Consider the following 19,117-nt stretch of genomic DNA (forward strand, 5'->3'; position numbering starts at 1 on the left):
CAAACAATTTGAAGGTAAAAGAATACTCAAATGAACTCTCCTCATTGAATGTTACGTATTAACACCAAGAATGACCATTTTGATTATCAGAATTGGTGTCAACTGAGATTCTCTCTTTACCATCAAAATCCAATGGCTTTTTCTCCTTTCTCAAACCAATAACTGGAAAAAAAAAAGTGTCAGAATAATATTGAAATGTGGAAAACTACAAGGAACAAAAATCTATCAATTAGAAAGCAAGTGGGCATAAGTTAATTTTCCATGCTAATTTGAAAAGGCCATTTAGTTTTTTCTCCTCTTTCACTTTAGTCAATTTACTTTTAATCTCACCTTTAAACAACAAATTGAAAGCAATTGGCAACAAATTAGGCCACACATGGATCAAATTGAAGAGAAAAAAAAGGTTGAACATAAAAAAACATACTACCTGAATCCATAATAATTTGTGAGAGGTATAGTACTCATGTTCACAATAAAACATCGCAATGACTTTATTCTTTGTTAATTTATACTATTAAGTAGGGAAAAGATTGATTGACAAAAATGGTCAATGGTCTCTTCACGCATTGGTAAAATTAATGTGCTTTACTAAAGTTAGAGAAAACTCAAAGTAGGGACAACTAGGGATGACAATTTAATCCAAGCCTTGTAGTTACCAACCTAGCCCGACTCAAATGAATGAGAATTTTTTAGATAGTTACTTTACCTAATAAGTAATAGGTAGGGTATGAGTATTGTTAAACCTGACCCGAAACCCATTTGAACTTAACTTGAAATATATATTTATATTATATAGATATATTTTTAGAATATTTAGCTTTTTTAATGCAATATCATATATACATATCTCAATATTGACATAAAAAAACACACGTATATGTATAATATTTATAATTTTATCATTATACGCACACACTTTGAATATATATATATATATATATATATATATATATAACTATTTTATATTTTTATTAAATAATAATTAATAATCAGATAATGCATACCTAAAACTCAATAGATAGTTTATGAATATCTTAATTTCTTACCCGATGAGTAATTGGTAGGGTATGAATATCAATAAATCCAACATGTAGGTACCCCTTGTCATCCATACATGTTTTTAGCTCGATGTTTCCTACAACAAAAGTCTCATCTCGGAATAAAAGATCATTTAATGATTAAGTTAGAAAAATATAAGAGGAATAAATAATATATAAAAATAGAAAATATAATAAAGTTATAAGGACTATGTATTTATGAATGTTCTGTGTTTCTATCTAAAACTTGTTAAATTGTTTGAATTTTGCTTCTAAAGTTTGGAATTGTTTATACATTTGATATTACCTATTCATGGCTTTTCTTAGTGTTTCGGTATAAGAGTACTTCTCATAATTTTTGTTAACATTTCTATAAGAGAGACGAGAGTTTAATTAGTTTGCTTGTTCCTCTTAAAGTATTGAACATTAATGTTTAGAGAGTGAAGAATGCTCTTTGATTATGAATAACAAAGTTACCTAATATTGTAATAATCATTGATCAGCAAGAAGAATATATGGCTTTTCAAGAATGTATCGCTTTAGAAATTACAGAATTTTGTTTAATTAATACAATCCATGACCCAAATCTTACAAATATTTCGATTCTAGTGAATGATGACACTATAACTTCAATATGATTAATTATTTACATATTAATATTTGTGATTTGTAAAGGCCATTCTCGCAATATACAAAATCCTTGATTAATAATAAGATAAATAAATTCTTTTTTGAATTTTCATAGATTGATAAAATCCGTTACTATTCTTAAATATCATAAAAGAGATACAAAAAAATAGGTATATCATATGATTAATTGATATCTAAAATATACAATTAAAGCTAGCAAGTAAGAAAAAAAAATGCCTGAATCAATATAATTTCTTATAAAGTCTCTTTTCTTTCATAAGACAAATATGAATGTTCTATCATATTTCATTAACACATTAAAAGGGTTATATAAAATATTCAGTATGGAAGTAGGCCAACATTTTTGTTAGAGAATAGGTGGTTTTCGAGTTCATGTCCAAGTACTTATTACTTGTTGGGCTGTAATTGTTATTTTATTAGGTTTAGCCATTGCATCAATTCAGAATCCATTAAAACACTTTTTTAAATTCAATTTTTTATTTTGAAAGATACAAAGATAAGCAAGCATGCATATCAATTGAAATTTTTTTTATTTATCAATCATTATCATTATAAATTATAGACACCACTAAAAAAAAACGATAAAAGTTGAAAAAAAAATCAACTCATAATTTAAAAATTTTACCTATCCTATCTTCGGATCAAAATATGTATTGGATAACTCTTAAGAAATAAAAGATCAAGCTAAATTGAAATATTAAAATAATAATATATTATAAGAACTATGTTATATAACTTCATTTAAAGAAACTTTCTTTGAATCAAATTACTATGAAAATCATTATGGAATAAAATTGAAAAATTAGTTTTATGTCGATCTCTTCTTTTAGTTTATTTATTATTTATTCTCTATAAATAAAAATGAATAAAGTTATGAATGACCTGAAATACCATATTTATGTATCATTGAAAAATACATTAATATATATGAAGAGGTAATACAAAAGTATGTAAACTCTAAAATCGAGTCAAAATGGATTGTCTATGCTAGCATTTCCACATAATAACTATACCAAAGAAGATCTTATTACCAAAATAACTTCTGACATGTGAGTTACATTTTTTTACCACCTAATAACCAATTTTGTACCACGATAAAGAATAAATAATAATGCCAAATGATGTAGTTAATACAACAAGAGGATGAATTAAAATATAGATGTTGCATCAAAATTAGGTTTAAAGAACCAACCAAAGTAAACTAGTGGATAAGTCAAGAATACAAAAACAAAAAACACAATTAGATTAGAGAATACAGTTGCATTATAAATTTGTAATTGCACAGATCATGCAAGTTCCAATTGACATAGAATAAAATCTACTAGTACAAAAGCTTGGTAGAAAGCAATAAAAGTCCACAAGCCACCTAATTAAAACCATAGAGTAAAATCTCCTTGTGATTCATGACCCTATAGTAATAACAAAGAATAGGCCAAAATATTAGTAGTAGTAGTAGAAACAACATTAGTTAAGATTGCCAATTTTGTATTGTAGAATGTGAAAAGAAAAATAGCTGCTCTGCAAGGACTTACTATATCGAGATTTTCATAAGAAACAATAACTAGCATGTATTAAAATAAGTATTCGATATCTTGAAGTTTAAATTTCATTTTATGTATAAATAATAAATCATGAATATTTTTATTTGATATCTATTATTCATGTAAAAATAATAAACTACTCTTGGTATATCTCACAATCCTTATGAAGTCGTGAAAACATCATAATTGAATTGGACCTTTCATGAGCTACATCTTGAACTAGAGTGTGTGGGCTTAAATGTAGGCTATGTCTAAACAACTATCCACTAGCCTTCATAATAGGTCCTACACATCAATACTTGAATTACCTGTTTGATTTAGCGATGACTCAACCTTTCATAAACTTATCCCATCAATCCCAATGTTAAAGTCCTGTTAAGAAAACTAAGGTTTTTTTTATTTGAATGCCTCACACTATTTTTTGATAAAATATAGATCTATTCATTAATTTTGATCTCAAAAGATAATTTAAAAACACAACACGTCATGAAAAAACATCATTTAGAAAAATAATAATAGAGAGACAAGAAATGGCCAAGAAAGCCTTTTTTTTTTTTGTTATCAAGAAATAGTTCATAATTTCAAATAAAAAAATTTAAGGTTTATATGTTAGATTCAATTTAACTCAAAGTACAAGATAATTTTAAATACTTTAGCTTATTATCATTCATAGAGTGAAGGTTTAACAAAATTGTTGATCCTTTTTTTTTGTATCCATTTTTAGCTTTTTGTTTATCATAAATGGATTGTTCAAATGAAATTATAACTAAAATTTTTAATTGTTTTGTCTAATGGAATTAAAATACAGGGTTAATTCTATTTACTTTGATTAAATTGGAGATCTATAAACTATACATGAAGCTGACATTTTCTAAATTCGTATGACTCAAAATCTTCCAAATGCAAAAAATTTTCAAATTAGCATAAATGAAAATGTGAAAAATTCCAAAGTATTGTAGAATCTAAATATTTTTTAAAAAGTCCAGACTTTTCACATTCCATTTTCATAATTTTTAGAGTTGATTTCTCAGAAGAAACAAATAGATTTAGATGTAATAATCTTTCTACGAGGTCTTGTTTTTTTCCAAATCTAGAATATGGGTTAGAATATGAAGAATTCTAAGCTTGGATAACTAGAATACCTATAAAATAAGACTATTTTATAGGTTTCGGGGTCATTCAATACTTAAATAGATAGTGATGATGAAGGAAAAAAATCTTGATTTTTCATTTCACTTTTCACGTAATTGTTAATAGCCACCTTTTTCTCATTCTTGGTCCCTGAAATTTTAATCTTTTATCATTTTGATCATTGAATCTTATTTATTTTCAATTACTTCTTTACAAGTTATGTTGCTATTGGTTGTTATCCGTTTCAATTTGCATGGTCTATGGTCTTGCATCGATTGATGTGTCATTAAATATTTCTAAATTGAATTAAAAACCAATTTACAAAAATGAATTGTAAGTTGCTCTTTAAATGGCACTTGAATGTTCAATTTGGTCCCTTTAGTTTCACATATTTATTTATTTGGTCCCTGTTCTTTAGGATTTTTATGGTTTGATCCTTATATTCTTTTTTCTTTTTGTTTTAAATCCTTGGATATCTAGAGAAAAGAGAAAAAGTTGTTGAAAAAAAAAAAGAGAGAAAAAGCTCTCAAATAACCAAATTTTAACTATCAATAATTACAATTGTGGTCCTTTTTTAATTTGTCTCTAAAAGGAGAACTCAGGAAAAGTGGTTTCTATCTTTAATGATATCTCAAAAGTAGATTAAAACTCGAATTTTTAAAATATTTGATTTTATTTTGAGTTTTTTTATCCAATTAAGATGTATTTTGTGAGTAGGATTTTAGAGGTCCATATTATAGTTTTTCCATGTTTTTGGGTAAAAAGAACATATTAAAATTTAAGTTTTTTAGGTAAAAAAACTTGAACCTTAATTTTTCAATTATAAAATCCACCTCTAGTCTTTGAAAAATATTGCAAGCAAATGGTGCATTTTCCATGTTATTTTAATAAATAATAAATAAAACAAATAACATGTAGTATTCTCTTTTAGAATAAAAAAAAAATCAAGCACACAAACATATACTTCAAAGTCCACATGTGCCTAAGCTTTATAAATTTAGATCAGTCGCGCGAGCAAATCTTTCTAATTTAGGTGTGGCTGATTTTTTTTAAGTAGTGTTAATTTTTTGAACATTTTATAATAGGGTTGCCTTTAAATAAATTTATTCAAATGATGTTTAAATAATTATTTGATTATATGATGATTTTTAAAAAATATTCTAACTTTTATGGTAACATCAACAAGTACTTTCTTAATGTTTATATAAGAGCCTAATATGCTTAAAAGAATTTTAAAAAACATTCCCTCATAAGTAGATAATTCAAATAATATATCTATTTTATTTATTTTTCTATTGTAAATATTTTATATCGTTTTTCTTAGATTTTATATATTTTTTTATATTTATGTAGAAATTTTTATTCATGATTTTTTTTATTTTTTATTGAAACTTGCTTTAAAGAACATGACAAGTTTTAATTTAAAAAACAATACTTATGATATATGTTAACATATATTTTCCAATTCATATGATGCTGAAATACATATGAGCACCACCGCAGCCTTTTTATCTTGCATTGGAAATTCTACCCATAGCGCAGTGCTGGAGCGTGGCTAGTTTTAAACTATACAAACTTACCTAAAACGAGCGAACCTTTACAATGTCTAAGAACCTTTTTTTTTTTTTTTTTTTTTCAAAAATCGTTTCGTTTCCATTGTCCATTGTAATACAAAATGAACTAAAATGAATATGGAATTCAATCATGCCAAATAGTTTCTAGGGCGTCGTGGATTCTACATGGATTAGCCACATCCCTCTCTAGTTTCAAAATACATGTTTCATGCGTTTCCCATCAACTATCAATGTAGTAAATATTAAAACTCCTGCAAAACTATAGCACTTGATAAAAAATAAAAAGAAGCTTGGGCACATAAACATGATACTAACATATTTCTTTTACCATTTGAGTGAAGAAAAATCTTACATGATCATTGACAAATAAAGATCCCACACCAAGTAGAAGAACTCTTTCTACCTCCTCGAATCAGCTACAGTATCTTTTGAGTACAAATGTCAGTGGCAGAAACTACAGCTCCTCTGTAAAGCAACCAATATGAAATGCCCCCAGGTTCTCCAAACCCTGGTCCTTGGCCGAGGAATTGGTCTGAGTTGATGCAATTTGCAAGGTAGAAAAGTGTAGATAAGGACGATAAACTGGGGGTAGGAGCAACATTGATTTTCGGTCCATTGCCAGTAGCTTTCCACACTTACTGCACCAATAACAACTTCCAAATTTATAAATTCACAATTTATGAACACAAGTCTATTCAGTTAAAAGAAGAGGATTTCACCTGCAAACTTTGGTAAATAGTGTCTGGTAGCAGCATATCCAGTGCTTCAAAAAGAAAAAGGAAAATAGGATACAAATGAGGATTGCCAGGTGCTTTTACTGATTTCATGAACAATTAAATTATACCAGGAAATCCACAAGTTAGGAACCATACCACGATAGAATATAAGGCTGTTCTAGAGCTGACCCCAAGAAAATGCTGCAAGGCCATAGCAGCATGCTCCTACAGAAGTACTGGAAATTTTAGTTTGTAATTGAAAAGGCTCCATCTAGCAAAGATATAGAAACAAGAGCGGTTACCGAGATCTTTCTGAATACATGATGAACTGAAAAACCTCTTGCATGTATATAGCTGCCTCCCTGTTGATGAATGAAGGGGAACAAATTGTCAACAAAATGCAGCTGTGCATCTTTCAGAATATATCAGTGGAAAGGAAAAGATAGGATCACAAAAGATACATATGTCATGAGCAACTCCCAACCATAGAACCTTCAGATTAGGAAAAAAAAAACACAAAGCATAAATTATTTGAAATGATATCGGTTTTTAATTTACAGAAAGCATTTTCCCTCTAGATATTATGACCATTTCAAATAGGAACTGACTTGCACAATGACACAAAAAATTTAACATGTTTTGGTTTCTTTCAAGTTCCCTGCGGTTAACAAGAAGATGTGTGATTTCACGATATCTAGGTCTGAACTTTTTATTTATAGAATATTAATCCAAATTCCTGATAGCTCATTCAGATTATTACTTGTCAAATATCAATAAACGCAATTGCAAAACACCTAGGTTTGAGTCCAATTCAGACTTGCAAAACTTGCTGGTCTTCCAAACCAAACACCCACTCCAACCTTTATCATCTCCAAGGCTAAGAATTAGAAAGAACTATAGACTCGTACGTTCAATTAATGATGATAATCCAAGACAAAGCTTGACTAGTTAACCTAGGATCACACATGAGCAGAACTCAAACATTGATCACCTTCAACAAAGTCAAGAATAGACTCTCAGTTCTGGTAATTTGCCATGGATACAGAACATAGTAGGGGACTAAAAGGAAGCAATAGAACTAACAAGTCTTTAAGAACAAGGACTCAGAAAGCCATGCATTCAATGAATTAGAATACCTCATCAGGTGAAAAGAAAGCTACTGCATCTGGGTCAATGGAACCAGCTGGATGCAATGATATTATAGCTCTGAACACAGAAGGAAAGAACAACTCGATAACAGCAATCTTATCAGTAGCTGCAGCACTCTGAGATACTGTTCTTAGTTTACTTAAACTATGAAAACCATGGTCTTTTGATGCGTCTAGAGGATTCTCACTTGCTGAAGCTGGTAAAGAGGAAGCTCTTTTAAACCAATCCAATCGTTCATAAGTGAGAACTTTCAAATTCAGCATTTCTTTCTCCAAGCATGTTAAAACATCCGAAAGTGTCTTGCAATCACTAAGCTCTTCTTGATAATTCAGCAGTAGATCTTTCGGAATACAATGCTTCTTTGATGCTGGTTCCATACTTTGAACATCTTGTCCTTCATCAAGGTGAGGAAAAAATCGCCTTTTCTGATCTGTAAATGCCTTAAGAGCTAACCTGCAGACATTTAGAACAGAAAAGTGATTGCATAATCAATATGATCATAGAAACAACTACATCTGCTAACATAGAAACAGCAAAAAATACTAGAACATCGAACAGCCTGTTCCAATAATCAAGATGTTAAAATCAACCTGGTTCTATCAACTGCAGATGCACCAGCCTGTCCAGCAAGCTGTCGTTTCCAAGCATAGGCAACAACAGCACCATCCGGACACACCACCGGCAAGTGCAAACCCCATGAATTACTACGTGACCTAAGAGTTTCATTCAAAACTCCAGATTCTTCTAGTTGCCTTCCTACCAAACATTAACAACATCCCAAAATTCATTTCAACCAACCAGTTTACAATAAACAAGCAAATTAAAACAAATTAAGCTTAGAAATCTATAACATTACTGTCTTAATAACTAACATTCAACAGCAAGAACCTGGAGAAAAAAAAAACAGAATTGAATATGAAAGATGGGGAGTAGAGACAAGTACCAACGGAGCGGAGGTCTTGGAGGTGTTGGCGCATGGAAGCATCTTCTTTAACAAACAATTGCAAAGGTTTATTGCTCTGGTGAGGAACTGCAGCAATGAATAGCGCTTCGAGGAGGCGATCAGCGCCTAATCTGACGTCAGCGATGAGTCGGGAGGCTTGACCTAGCCTTTCCATAGCCAGAGCCACCTGTTTCGGTGGTGCATCCGCAGAAGACTGTGGGTTAGGGTTTTGGCTCGCCGCAGCAGGAGGCTCTTGCAGCTGCATCGGCTGCTGCTGCTGCTGCTGTATCAATAGAGGATGTGGTTTCATGTCCATTTTTTTTTGTGTGGTTAATAGTAATTAATACATGTGTAGTAATGCGATGATTCGAGCTTAAGATTGAGGGAACGCAGTGATTTCTCGTTTTTGGTCGGAGGATTGAAAAGAGGGCCTAGCCTAGGTGTTAACTTATGAGTTATGACATATTTTGCAATAGTGCAACCTAAAGCCGGTGCCGCGAGCCACCGCTAAATTGTGAAAGAATTTCGGGTCGGGTCGGGTTCAAGTTTTAATAAAACTCTGCCCAACTTATTATTATTATTATTATTATTATCAGCAGCTAATTCATGTTTTCTCTTTCTTTTGACCAAAAGAAGACAATAAATGGATGTTTCATCTTTTTTTACATGGTTAAATACTTAAATGTTTAAGTGTACAGTAGCAATATTTCTTACCCAACTTTTCTTCACCTTGTTTGTTTCTCTCAAATAATCGCACATTTAATGTTTATATATTAGATATGATGTTTTTTATTTATTACCCGGCTTGTATACTATATTTGGAAAACAAAGGAACTATATAGAGTTTTTATAAAACATTTATTCAGATTCCGTTTAAGTTAAATGTCACTTTGACAACGACTCAAAACCTTCATTTAATAAAAAAAAACTTTAATAATAAGTAAAATATATTTATCAATTATACTTTATGATGTAAAATTTACTGAAATTTAATTTTTGAAGGTGAGATATGTAAATTGTTCTTTTTAAGATGAAGTTGAAAGAATGGTGAAGTTTAATGAAATTGTAGATAAACATGTACATGTTGAGAATATAACTGGGTTTCTTTGAATTGGAGCCACCATTTAACTTTGATGTCCCTCGAGGTATTAGAGTAGTTAATATTTCCATCTACATTATTCATTATAATAAAGTCCTAGTATAGAATCCAATGGACATCAAATGTTAACATGAAATGTAATGAGATAATTATCTAGTAGGTAGTATAATAATAAAAATTAAAAAAAATTGTTTTTTTTATAGTGTGTGTGTATATTCTAATCTCGTTGCAATTTTTTAAGGAATAATTTCATTCACATGATTAAAATATTACCACGAAATAATTTACCTATAGTCTAGTCAAAACAAGTTTTGTTTTTTTTAAGTAAATTATTTTAATTTATTTTTAAATACAAACTTGAGTCTTGAGTTTATTTATTTTTGTGTTTAAAAATATTTTTGAAAAAAATTAAAATATTTTTTTTATTTTAAATTAATATTTTTTTGGTATTTCAGATCATTTTTATATATTTATATCAAAAATAATTTTTTAAAAAATAAAAAAAATATTATTTTAATATATTTTCAAATAAAAATTATTTTAAAATATAACCAAAACCACTCATCTAAAATATATCCCTCTTATTTTATGTGTATACACACACCTGAGAAAACATGAGGGTTAAAATACGGAGGAGGGAAACTCACCACTCAAAATTGAAGAAACACTGCCTTTGCCGCCAAAAATAGCACCAAAAGAAAGAGAGAGATCTCAATTCAGAGAGACCAAAAGAGAAACAGAGAGACGAACCTATGCAATCCAAAATAAGCTCCTTCTTCAAGTCCCCTTCTTCTTCTTCCCGCCAAAATGCCTCCAAGAAGACCCACCTTCTTTTTCGGACGTTGACTTGGCTAAATGGCAGAATTCCCAGCACCAATTTGTCAATACTTACGCACGTCGAGCCGCCCCAAAATTAATTCTCGGGTATACAGTCTTCTTTAAAGATATTCCCTTTTCTTTTCAGATAATGGGTTTTTTCTTTTTATTTGGTTATTGTAATTTTTTTAATGTATAGCTTGATTTGAAACCCATTTTGTTTTATTGATTTGGAGAACTGGGTTCTTGGTTGACGAGAAAGCGAAGGGAAATAAAAGAAATTTCGGATGTTTTGTCTTAAATTCTTAAGTTTAACGAAAATAACTCAGTGTTTAATACTGCTTTTGCTAACATGGGTTATTTCTGAAGGGTTCTTTCTCTTGGTTGTATTAGTTATTTGTTGATTTTGGGATTTTGGTCAGGGACCAGAGTAGTGAAGGAAATAAAGGGCAACGGAGTGAGGTGTTGCCAAAACCAATATCAAAAGATCCGTGTTCGAAACCAGAAACAGAGGCGTGTGGGAAAGTGCTTAACAAGAAGAGAAGCTATGCACAGTTTCATCTAGACTTAGGTCAATCTGATTTCAATCTCCGTACATGTTCAACATGTGGGGTTAAATATGCACCGGGTGATGAAGGTGATGAGAAGGAACATAAAATCTTTCACAAGAATTACACTCATGGAATTCAATTCAAGGTTGCATTTTTAGACAGTAGGAATTTCTATATTTTTATCATTTTTTCCTTTTTATGTTTGTTTCGATTGAATTGAAAAGTTAATTTTATTTATAGGTTTTTCGGAGCGAAAGGGTTGTGCATATGCCTTGTAGTGAAGCGGGGCGTATTGTTTTGGTGTTGGATTCTGATCCTCCTGCACTGAGAAATAAGGTTTGGGTTCTTTTTCTCTCTCTTTTGGTTGCTGAATTCCATTACATGTGGAGCTGTAATGTAGCCAGGGAATTTTTGTAGTTTTTGATGCTTGAATTTGCACTTAAGAAAATTGAGTTAGGATCTTAATCTGGATGGTGAACTTATTTGGCAGCTACAGGAGGTTATAAAGATGATGGAGATTGAGCTTGGAGATGGATGGATTTTCCATAAGCTTTGTAAGGTAACAGACTTAAGAATTTGTGGATTATAATCAAGTTGTTTCCTCCAAATGTTCAGGCTTTTGAATTTTCAAATTACTGTACTTGAACCAATTATTTGATTCTGGTTTCTGATAGAATTGTTTATTTGCTTACCTATCCTGATGGTGTTTCTTGTTCATTGAATTTTCTTTCCACCTTACCTGCTTATAGTTTGATTAGTTTTGTATAAAAAATGGGATTCCTTACCCTTAATCCTGTATTTTGAAAGTAAAACACTTATTGAAGCCCAGCTTTGTCAGCAAGATTGGTTTGCATTAGACAACCATTTACTAAAATACTATGCACCTTTGTATTTGCAGGTGTATCTATTTGTTTCTTCTCAGAGAGTAGCTGGTTGTCTAGTTGCTGAACCAATAAAAGAAGCATTCAAAGTTCTCACATGTTCGGTGGATGAAAGACCTAAATGCGCTGCTAAAAAGAATTCAAGACCAAACTCCACAACTCTCCAATTTGGTGAAGTCATCTTACAAAGGGAAGCCATGAGAAAAGTTACTGCAGTTGATTCTCTTAACGTATTAAATGGGAACCACAATGGAGCTGTTGTTTGTGAAGAGGAAGCTGTACCTGCTCTCTGTGGCGTCAGAGCAATCTGGGTTACTCCCTCTAACAGAAGAAAACGCATTGCCAGCCAATTACTGGATGCTGCAAGGTAAATTTTATCCTTCCAGTTCTGTTAATTTCAATTGTAAATTTGTGATTTCCTCTATCATTCTTCTGCATGTTATCTCGGAATATGCTTAATTCTTTGTCTAGTTCAGTTATGGTAAACCTTCAGTTCAACTGTCGTCTTTTTCATTTTCTCATGGCAAACTGGTAATGCTTTGATTCCTCCTCTTTAATTGTTTACGAAATCTTTAAATAGGAGTGCCAAGTTTCTCAACAGACAGTGAATGTGTTTTGTCTTCCCATTCTAAGCATCCCTTCCGTTGGATATATAGACTAGTTCAGCTACTTCACTGTCACAGTTCAGTTTTTTACATTTCAGCAGCTAACCCATTTCTCTTCTAAACGCAGGAGAAGTTTTTGCATGGGTTTTGTTCTCAAACAATCTCAGTTGGCATTCTCTCCACCAACCTCAGCTGGGAAGGCATTGGCATCTAGTTATGCTGGCACTACATCATTCTTGGCGTACAAACCTAAAAACGCGGGCAGTTAAATGTTCCTCTTACATGGGGAGGATGAATTCTATTGATTTAGCTGTTTATTGTTCGTTGTACTTAGTTTCGTGAATTTTGATGTTTGTATTAATGATATTGCAGTGACTATGGCCTTAGTGAAGTTACAATGAACTGGAAAACTTACTTTGCATCGAGCATTTATCCAAATATAACGCCGCACTTGTGCTCTTCCTCTAGTGTAGGGGAAGTTCATCTAGAAACGCAAATGTTGGTTCTTAGAGAGACTGAATTGATCAATAAACTTTTCTAAAATATGCTGTAAATATAATCATCAAAATATTTTAGCAAACAAAGAAAGCAGTTGGAACGGGTTCAAACCTTAACCATTGAAAAATTAAAACCAACATCCCTACCATCCAATGAAATGGATAATAAATGATCTATTTGACGTGGCTTATATAGTGATAAAAATTAGCAAAGTGCCATAATTTGTTATATCATGAGATTTGCTAATGAAAATTTCAGCTACTTTACTCTTTACACAGGAGTTGACTTCACGTGCACCTTGGCCTTGGTTTCATTTTGTCCTGCACAATTACCTTCATCTGCATGTGCCTGAAGATATGAACCAAATACCTTCATAACTTGTTCATAGACTGGCTTCTTGGAACCAACAGCCTGCTCGATGAACAAAGAAGTATCAAACATCTAAACATGGATTTCCGGTTAAATGTTCCAAGTAATGTTTTACTCACAAGCTCCAATACTCGTTCCGGCAACAACCATGCCCAATCCTTAAATTCTGGAGTTTCACTTCCATCACCCAAAAGGTTGATCTCTTCCTCCTTCCCAGTAAACTTAAAAAGAAACCTGTTTTCAAAATTTCTATGAGCACTCAGCACTGAGCAAATAGCAAGACATGGAAAGAAAGAGCCCACTACCAGAAAAAGAAAAAAAACAAAGACAAATACTAGGTGAAACATCCAGCAGCTAGCCCCATACTTCTGCAATTATTTATCAGGAATTATAGATATATATTTAAAGCAACTAAGAAGAAAACAGTTGAGCTTTGATGATAAGTGATAGAAAGAAAAAGACTCACCTGAGAATTATACAAAGGCACAGAGGCATGCCCCCACTTTACCATCATTCATGTTACCCAACAAAAGATGCTCAAAGAAACCATTTTTTTATAAGAAAAACAGTACATGGAACAACTTGTATTTGTGAATGACAGAGCAAAAGGCAGTGGTCATAACAAAAGCAGAACTAAGAGCAACCAGAAATCATAATCAGGAACAATATACAATACTATTGTTGACACTCAAATTAGCTTAACAAACTTCCATTGCATGTCAATAGACAAAATTCTCTTTCATTATATGGTCTTTTTCTATGCGATTGTATCCTTACCACTTCTGTGCTTGACCTTTGTAATTGGTACCCCATCTACGATTAATTCTCTCTCTGGCTTGTGATGGAAAGTCATAAGTGAGCCAGTACGGTGCCTACACATCCAAAATCAAAACCCGTTCACTCAGACAAGTAGCAAAAAGCTTATCTTTCTGATTTCTTAGATGTTCAGGTCACACACAACCCTAAAGATTGTATGTTAGAGATTACACTGTTAACACTTAACAAGTGGGAATAAAAAACCCACCTCTGCAACAAATTCAGCTGAAGTAACTCCTGTTTCTTCCCTCAGTTCCCTCATTGCTGCATTCCTTAGGTCTTCACCCTCACCAGCACCACCCTGTGATACACAATCTCATCAGCCGCTATACGTTTTCATATCGTTTTTTATTTCCAACAAAAATCCCTCACAAAGCCCACATACTAAGCTTAACCATACATCGCAACAAGCAAAAAAAGCAGTTAAGACCTCCTACACCCATACCTCTGCTAGAAACCCACATATCTGACGCCTTAACCATACATCTACAGTTTTGTCTGCTCTAAATCATTTCATGAACAATTCACATGTAAAACTCAAAATCAAATGCTCTACTCCATCAATCCAACACCATTCAACAAGCAATTCCTTCAACAAGATAATTGAAATTCAACTCTTGCCATAAATTAGAATTCAAAATCGACATTGAGAAATATCTACTAAAACCAATCCTCATCAATTCCTGTCAAATCCCCCAAAATAGAATTGAATTCAAATTCCTGCATTGAAAATAACCACTACCTGAGGCATCTGCCACGTGTACGGAATGTTTATCCTGGAAGCAGTAAATATCTACAAGATTAACACCCAAAACCATAAACCCTAGTCACAAATTTAATTGAAAAGCAAAAATCAAAATTCAAATGAAACAGAGCGAAATTAATTACTTTTTTAGAGGGATTAACGAGACAAATCCCCACATTCCTTCTATACCCATCCGGTGGCGTCTCCATCGACGGCGGCAACTCTCTTCTCCTGCTTCTCCTTTTACTCCTTGTTAACGATACGGCGGCGCAAGAAGATCCGGACAGCGGCACACTTGCAAATTTGTTCAGATTTACACAGCAATTTAGGCTTACAAACCGATAAATATACGAATTTCTGACAATACTATCACTCAACTCCATAATTTGAGGTTTTATAAAATAAAATATCTTGGTCTCCAAGCATCTACTACCTATATAAGTGTGCTTTTAGCTTTGTGTAAGCATAAAAAAATATATTTTCAGTTGCACTTTAAAAAATATATTTTAAAAAATTATGTATTTGATTAAAATTATTATGAGATTAATTTTAATCTATAAAATAAATGACAAGTTTCTATGAATGAAAAAATAAATTATTTTAATTTTTATAGAATCAAAATTTTAAATGTAATTATATATGAAGCTCAATATAAAAAGAAGTTATTTGACTAACAAAATAATTTTTTTTTTTGTGATTAAGTAAAAAATAAAAATATCACAATACTAAACAATCTTTAAGACCTTTTATCCAAGATAATTTGTGCATCTCTATTATTTCTCTATTATGTAAATACCATTATCACCTTAATTTATGAAAAATTCAGGTTTAAATTAATTCACAAGTTGACAACAAATCTATACTCTTCAAAAATCCCAAATCTTGACCCCAGTTTTATTTGAAATCAAACAAATATGTTTAAATTATTTTCATTAAGTTCAAAAGCCTCCAAACTCATTCAAGCTTTAATCGTGCTAATATCATAATTATCAAACTCGGCTTGGGTGTTAACCCGGCCAAGGAGCCAGGTCCCGGGTTTCATGGGTCAATATAGGTCGACTTAAGTCAACCCGGAAAAATTTAAAAAAACATATTTAAATTTTTAATATTACATATAAAAAAAATTAAGAAAAAATTTATATGAATATAAGCTATGCATGTTGTAAATAAAATACTTTTCTAATATTTATATAATAAACTTTAAAAAATATAAAAAATATATCACATTAAAAAAAAAAAAGCCCTCGAAGCTACTCCCGCTTCACTAAAAAAACCATTATTTCACATCCCAACCTTAATCCCACCACCACCACTCTGCATCAGCAATTGGTCATCCTCATCTAAAGGCAGCCTCTCATCAGCAATTGGTCGTTCTCTTCCAAAGGTAGCTTGTTTTTTTGGATGCTTGCGCTACTGTCCTTCATGTTTATTTCTGATTCTATTATTCTTGATTTATTTTTCATCTTTATCCTCTATACTTCACTATTCGCAACCGCTGCTTCTTCATATCCCAAGCCTTTTGCTGCTGCTTCATCTATCAAGACTACTATTGTTGCTGTCTTTTGAAGTTAGATCTTAAATCGTCTGGCCTTGTCCCCCGGCAAGGAAGATTGTGAGGCTCGTAGCGCTTGGAGGGGCTGGAAGTGGCAAGAAAGATCCAGACAAAGATAAAATCTCAAATTTGTCATGGAGAGTCACCTAGGTCTCGCCCAGGTAATGGGTCAACCCGCTAGGTCGACCGGGTTTAGTCGGGTCGTTACATCAGCCGATCTTTTGACAAACTCGGACCAGTCCAGCCACTGAGTCCCGGGTCGACCCGTCGGGCCGGTCCGGATTTAATAACTATGGCTAATATGACTTATTAAAAAATTTTGTAGTTGTTTCACCCGAGTTCTTGTTATTGGACCATCTGAATACCCGTACACATTAGAATTAGTCCCTTTCATGTGAGGATCATGATACATACCATTACCCTCAAGTTGAAAATGATTTGTTCTCAAATCAGAATCGTCAACATCTTTCAAGTAAGTTGACAAGTCTTTACATTAAAAGTGATTGAAAACATTGTACTTACCATAATGGAAACCTAGGATAAATAAAAATAATAAATAAATAATGAAATCATTGTAATTATAGTTTAATGTTATTGAAAAAAATGATAAAAAGAATAAACTAGGAAAATAAGTTTTAAGTAGATGGAAGAATAAAAAAAATTTAGTTGAAAATATCAAATTTTGAGTCAGACCATTTTGAGAAATGGCAAAATTAATTTGCTTAATTTGTCAGACCATTTTGATTTTTATCTTTGTAAAATTGATGAGGTGTTGTTTTGGGAGAAGTGATCATTTTTTATTTTCTTTTATTCTTACACTTCTAAAGGCTAGATAGTGAAATTAGAAGTGAATAAAAAAGTGTTTTAAGAGATAAAAACACATCCATTTTTGGAATTAAGAAAAGATCAAAAAGAGAAAAGATTAAATTAGAGAGAGAAGTGAAGAAAAAACAAGAAAAAGGGAAAAACATGAAATATTTTGTCTTATTAGAGTTTGAAGACTCGATTATCATTTGGTAAAGAGTTTTAAACCTAACTTAGAAATTTCATATGAAATGTATAACAATTGGGTTCAAATCATGAAATTGATGCAACGGTTTAGAGTGAATTTTTTAGGGAAAATATAAATTGACTATGAATTGATCAATTATGTTAGATTAAGCTGTGTTGGATATTAATTTAGGTAGAAATTATAAAGAAAACCATGGGGTTCTTAAGGGCCTCATGGCCGGTCAATAAGGAGTTACATTGCATCAAGTAGAATTGTATGTAGTTAAGTGATATTGTAATATATATATATATATAAAGGAAATGGTTTTAAAAGAGTTTTGCTACGTTACATAGATTGACTTAAGTGTTTATGTTGTTGAAATTTAAGGAGAATTGTTGAACTTAAAGATGACTGTTATTGTGAATGTGTTTGACTTCTCATGCAAAGGAATGATGCATCAACAAATTGATGTAAATGTGATAATGTTTGTGTGATATAATATATTTATGACTATGATAATACAAATGCAACTATAGATGTTGATAATATTGTTATTGAGTTTTGTTAGAGCTTTTTATGTGTTTGGAAGAACGTGTTAAGAAATAAATGAATTCAGGATGCCTAATTGAAAAAACAATTATGTGTCTAGTAGCTTCTTTAATTGTAATTGTCCTTGATACGAGATTTAAATAAAAAATGGTTATAAAAATATAGTTATAAGAGTTTCTTTTGTTGAGATAACTAAGAAAATGGATTTAGGAAAAAATAAAATTTATTAAGAATTGAATGGGAAATAAAGGTTAAGAAGAAATAAATTGATTTAGAAAATTAATATAGGGAATGTACATGGAATGGAATGAAAAATAATATGATATATCTGTTATTAAAAAAGAAACCACAAGAGCTATGCAGCCACAAGGAGGTATCACTAGAGCTTCTACGATAGATAATTGTCGTACACCTTAATATTTTTTCTTTACTTAGTTTATTACAATAGTTTTAATGATGCAATGATATTCTGTTTTAGAATTGTAAATTTATTTAGTTTATTACAATAGTTTTGATGATGCAATGATATTCTGTGTTAGAATTACAAATTAAAATGAAAGGAATTAATTTTTGGTAATGAAACTAATACTTAGTAACTGGCAACAAAACTAGATTCCTATAAGTGAGAATAATCCCCGATAAGGGGTGAAAATAATAGTTTTCAATAATAGAATTATTAGCATGTTTGACATACTTTGATTTGATATCTTCTTCTTAATTTGAGATTAAAGGCTTTTCATGATTTTTGCCTTTCTAACTTTTTCTAAGGAAGTTCTCTCATTAATTGAAATAATAAGAACACAATAATTAAAAGCATTGTTTTTATATGGTGTTTGAAAGTGTGGTAGTAATTATTTTTAAAAATGTTTTTTTACTCGAAAATACATTAAAATAATATTTTTT

General features: G+C 31.3%; 3 protein-coding genes across 4 annotated transcripts; 1 reads left to right on the forward strand and 2 right to left on the reverse strand.

Moving 5' to 3' along the window:
• Window positions 1-6,156: 6,156 nt before the first annotated feature.
• Window positions 6,157-9,274, reverse strand: LOC118050706 (mediator of RNA polymerase II transcription subunit 27). Its single transcript, XM_035061135.2, has 7 exons — window positions 8,743-9,274; window positions 8,390-8,555; window positions 7,787-8,252; window positions 6,953-7,012; window positions 6,807-6,875; window positions 6,654-6,697; window positions 6,157-6,572 (listed from the first exon to the last, which is right to left on the reverse strand). Exons 1-7 carry the CDS (start codon window positions 9,056-9,058, stop codon window positions 6,389-6,391), a joined length of 1,305 nt encoding a protein of 434 aa, XP_034917026.1. The 5' UTR covers window positions 9,059-9,274; the 3' UTR covers window positions 6,157-6,388.
• A 1,192-nt stretch (window positions 9,275-10,466) lies between these two features.
• On the forward strand, window positions 10,467-13,137 carry LOC118051135 (protein CHROMOSOME TRANSMISSION FIDELITY 7; the record flags this gene model as incomplete). The annotated part of the gene is made up of 6 exons (XM_035061691.2): window positions 10,467-10,765; window positions 11,080-11,353; window positions 11,449-11,544; window positions 11,699-11,767; window positions 12,107-12,456; window positions 12,822-13,137. Coding segments are annotated over 6 exons (1,230 nt in total), but the record flags the coding sequence as incomplete, so codon positions are not given.
• A 145-nt stretch (window positions 13,138-13,282) lies between these two features.
• On the reverse strand, window positions 13,283-15,579 carry LOC118050690 (nudix hydrolase 27, chloroplastic). Of its 2 annotated transcripts, XM_035061116.2 has the most exons (6): window positions 15,266-15,573; window positions 15,120-15,170; window positions 14,586-14,678; window positions 14,339-14,433; window positions 13,681-13,795; window positions 13,283-13,603 (listed from the first exon to the last, which is right to left on the reverse strand). In XM_035061116.2, the coding sequence occupies exons 1-6, from the start codon at window positions 15,503-15,505 to the stop codon at window positions 13,463-13,465; spliced, it is 735 nt and encodes a 244-aa protein (XP_034917007.1). In that variant the 5' UTR covers window positions 15,506-15,573; the 3' UTR covers window positions 13,283-13,462. The 2 variants fall into 2 exon arrangements, with proteins under 2 accessions (XP_034917007.1, XP_034917014.1); XM_035061123.2 differs by lacking the exon at window positions 15,120-15,170 and having other exon boundaries at window positions 15,266-15,579.
• Window positions 15,580-19,117: the final 3,538 nt, after the last annotated feature.

This window comes from Populus alba, chromosome 16 (assembly GCF_005239225.2).
Source record: "Populus alba chromosome 16, ASM523922v2, whole genome shotgun sequence".
Taxonomy (NCBI): Eukaryota; Viridiplantae; Streptophyta; class Magnoliopsida; order Malpighiales; family Salicaceae; genus Populus; species Populus alba.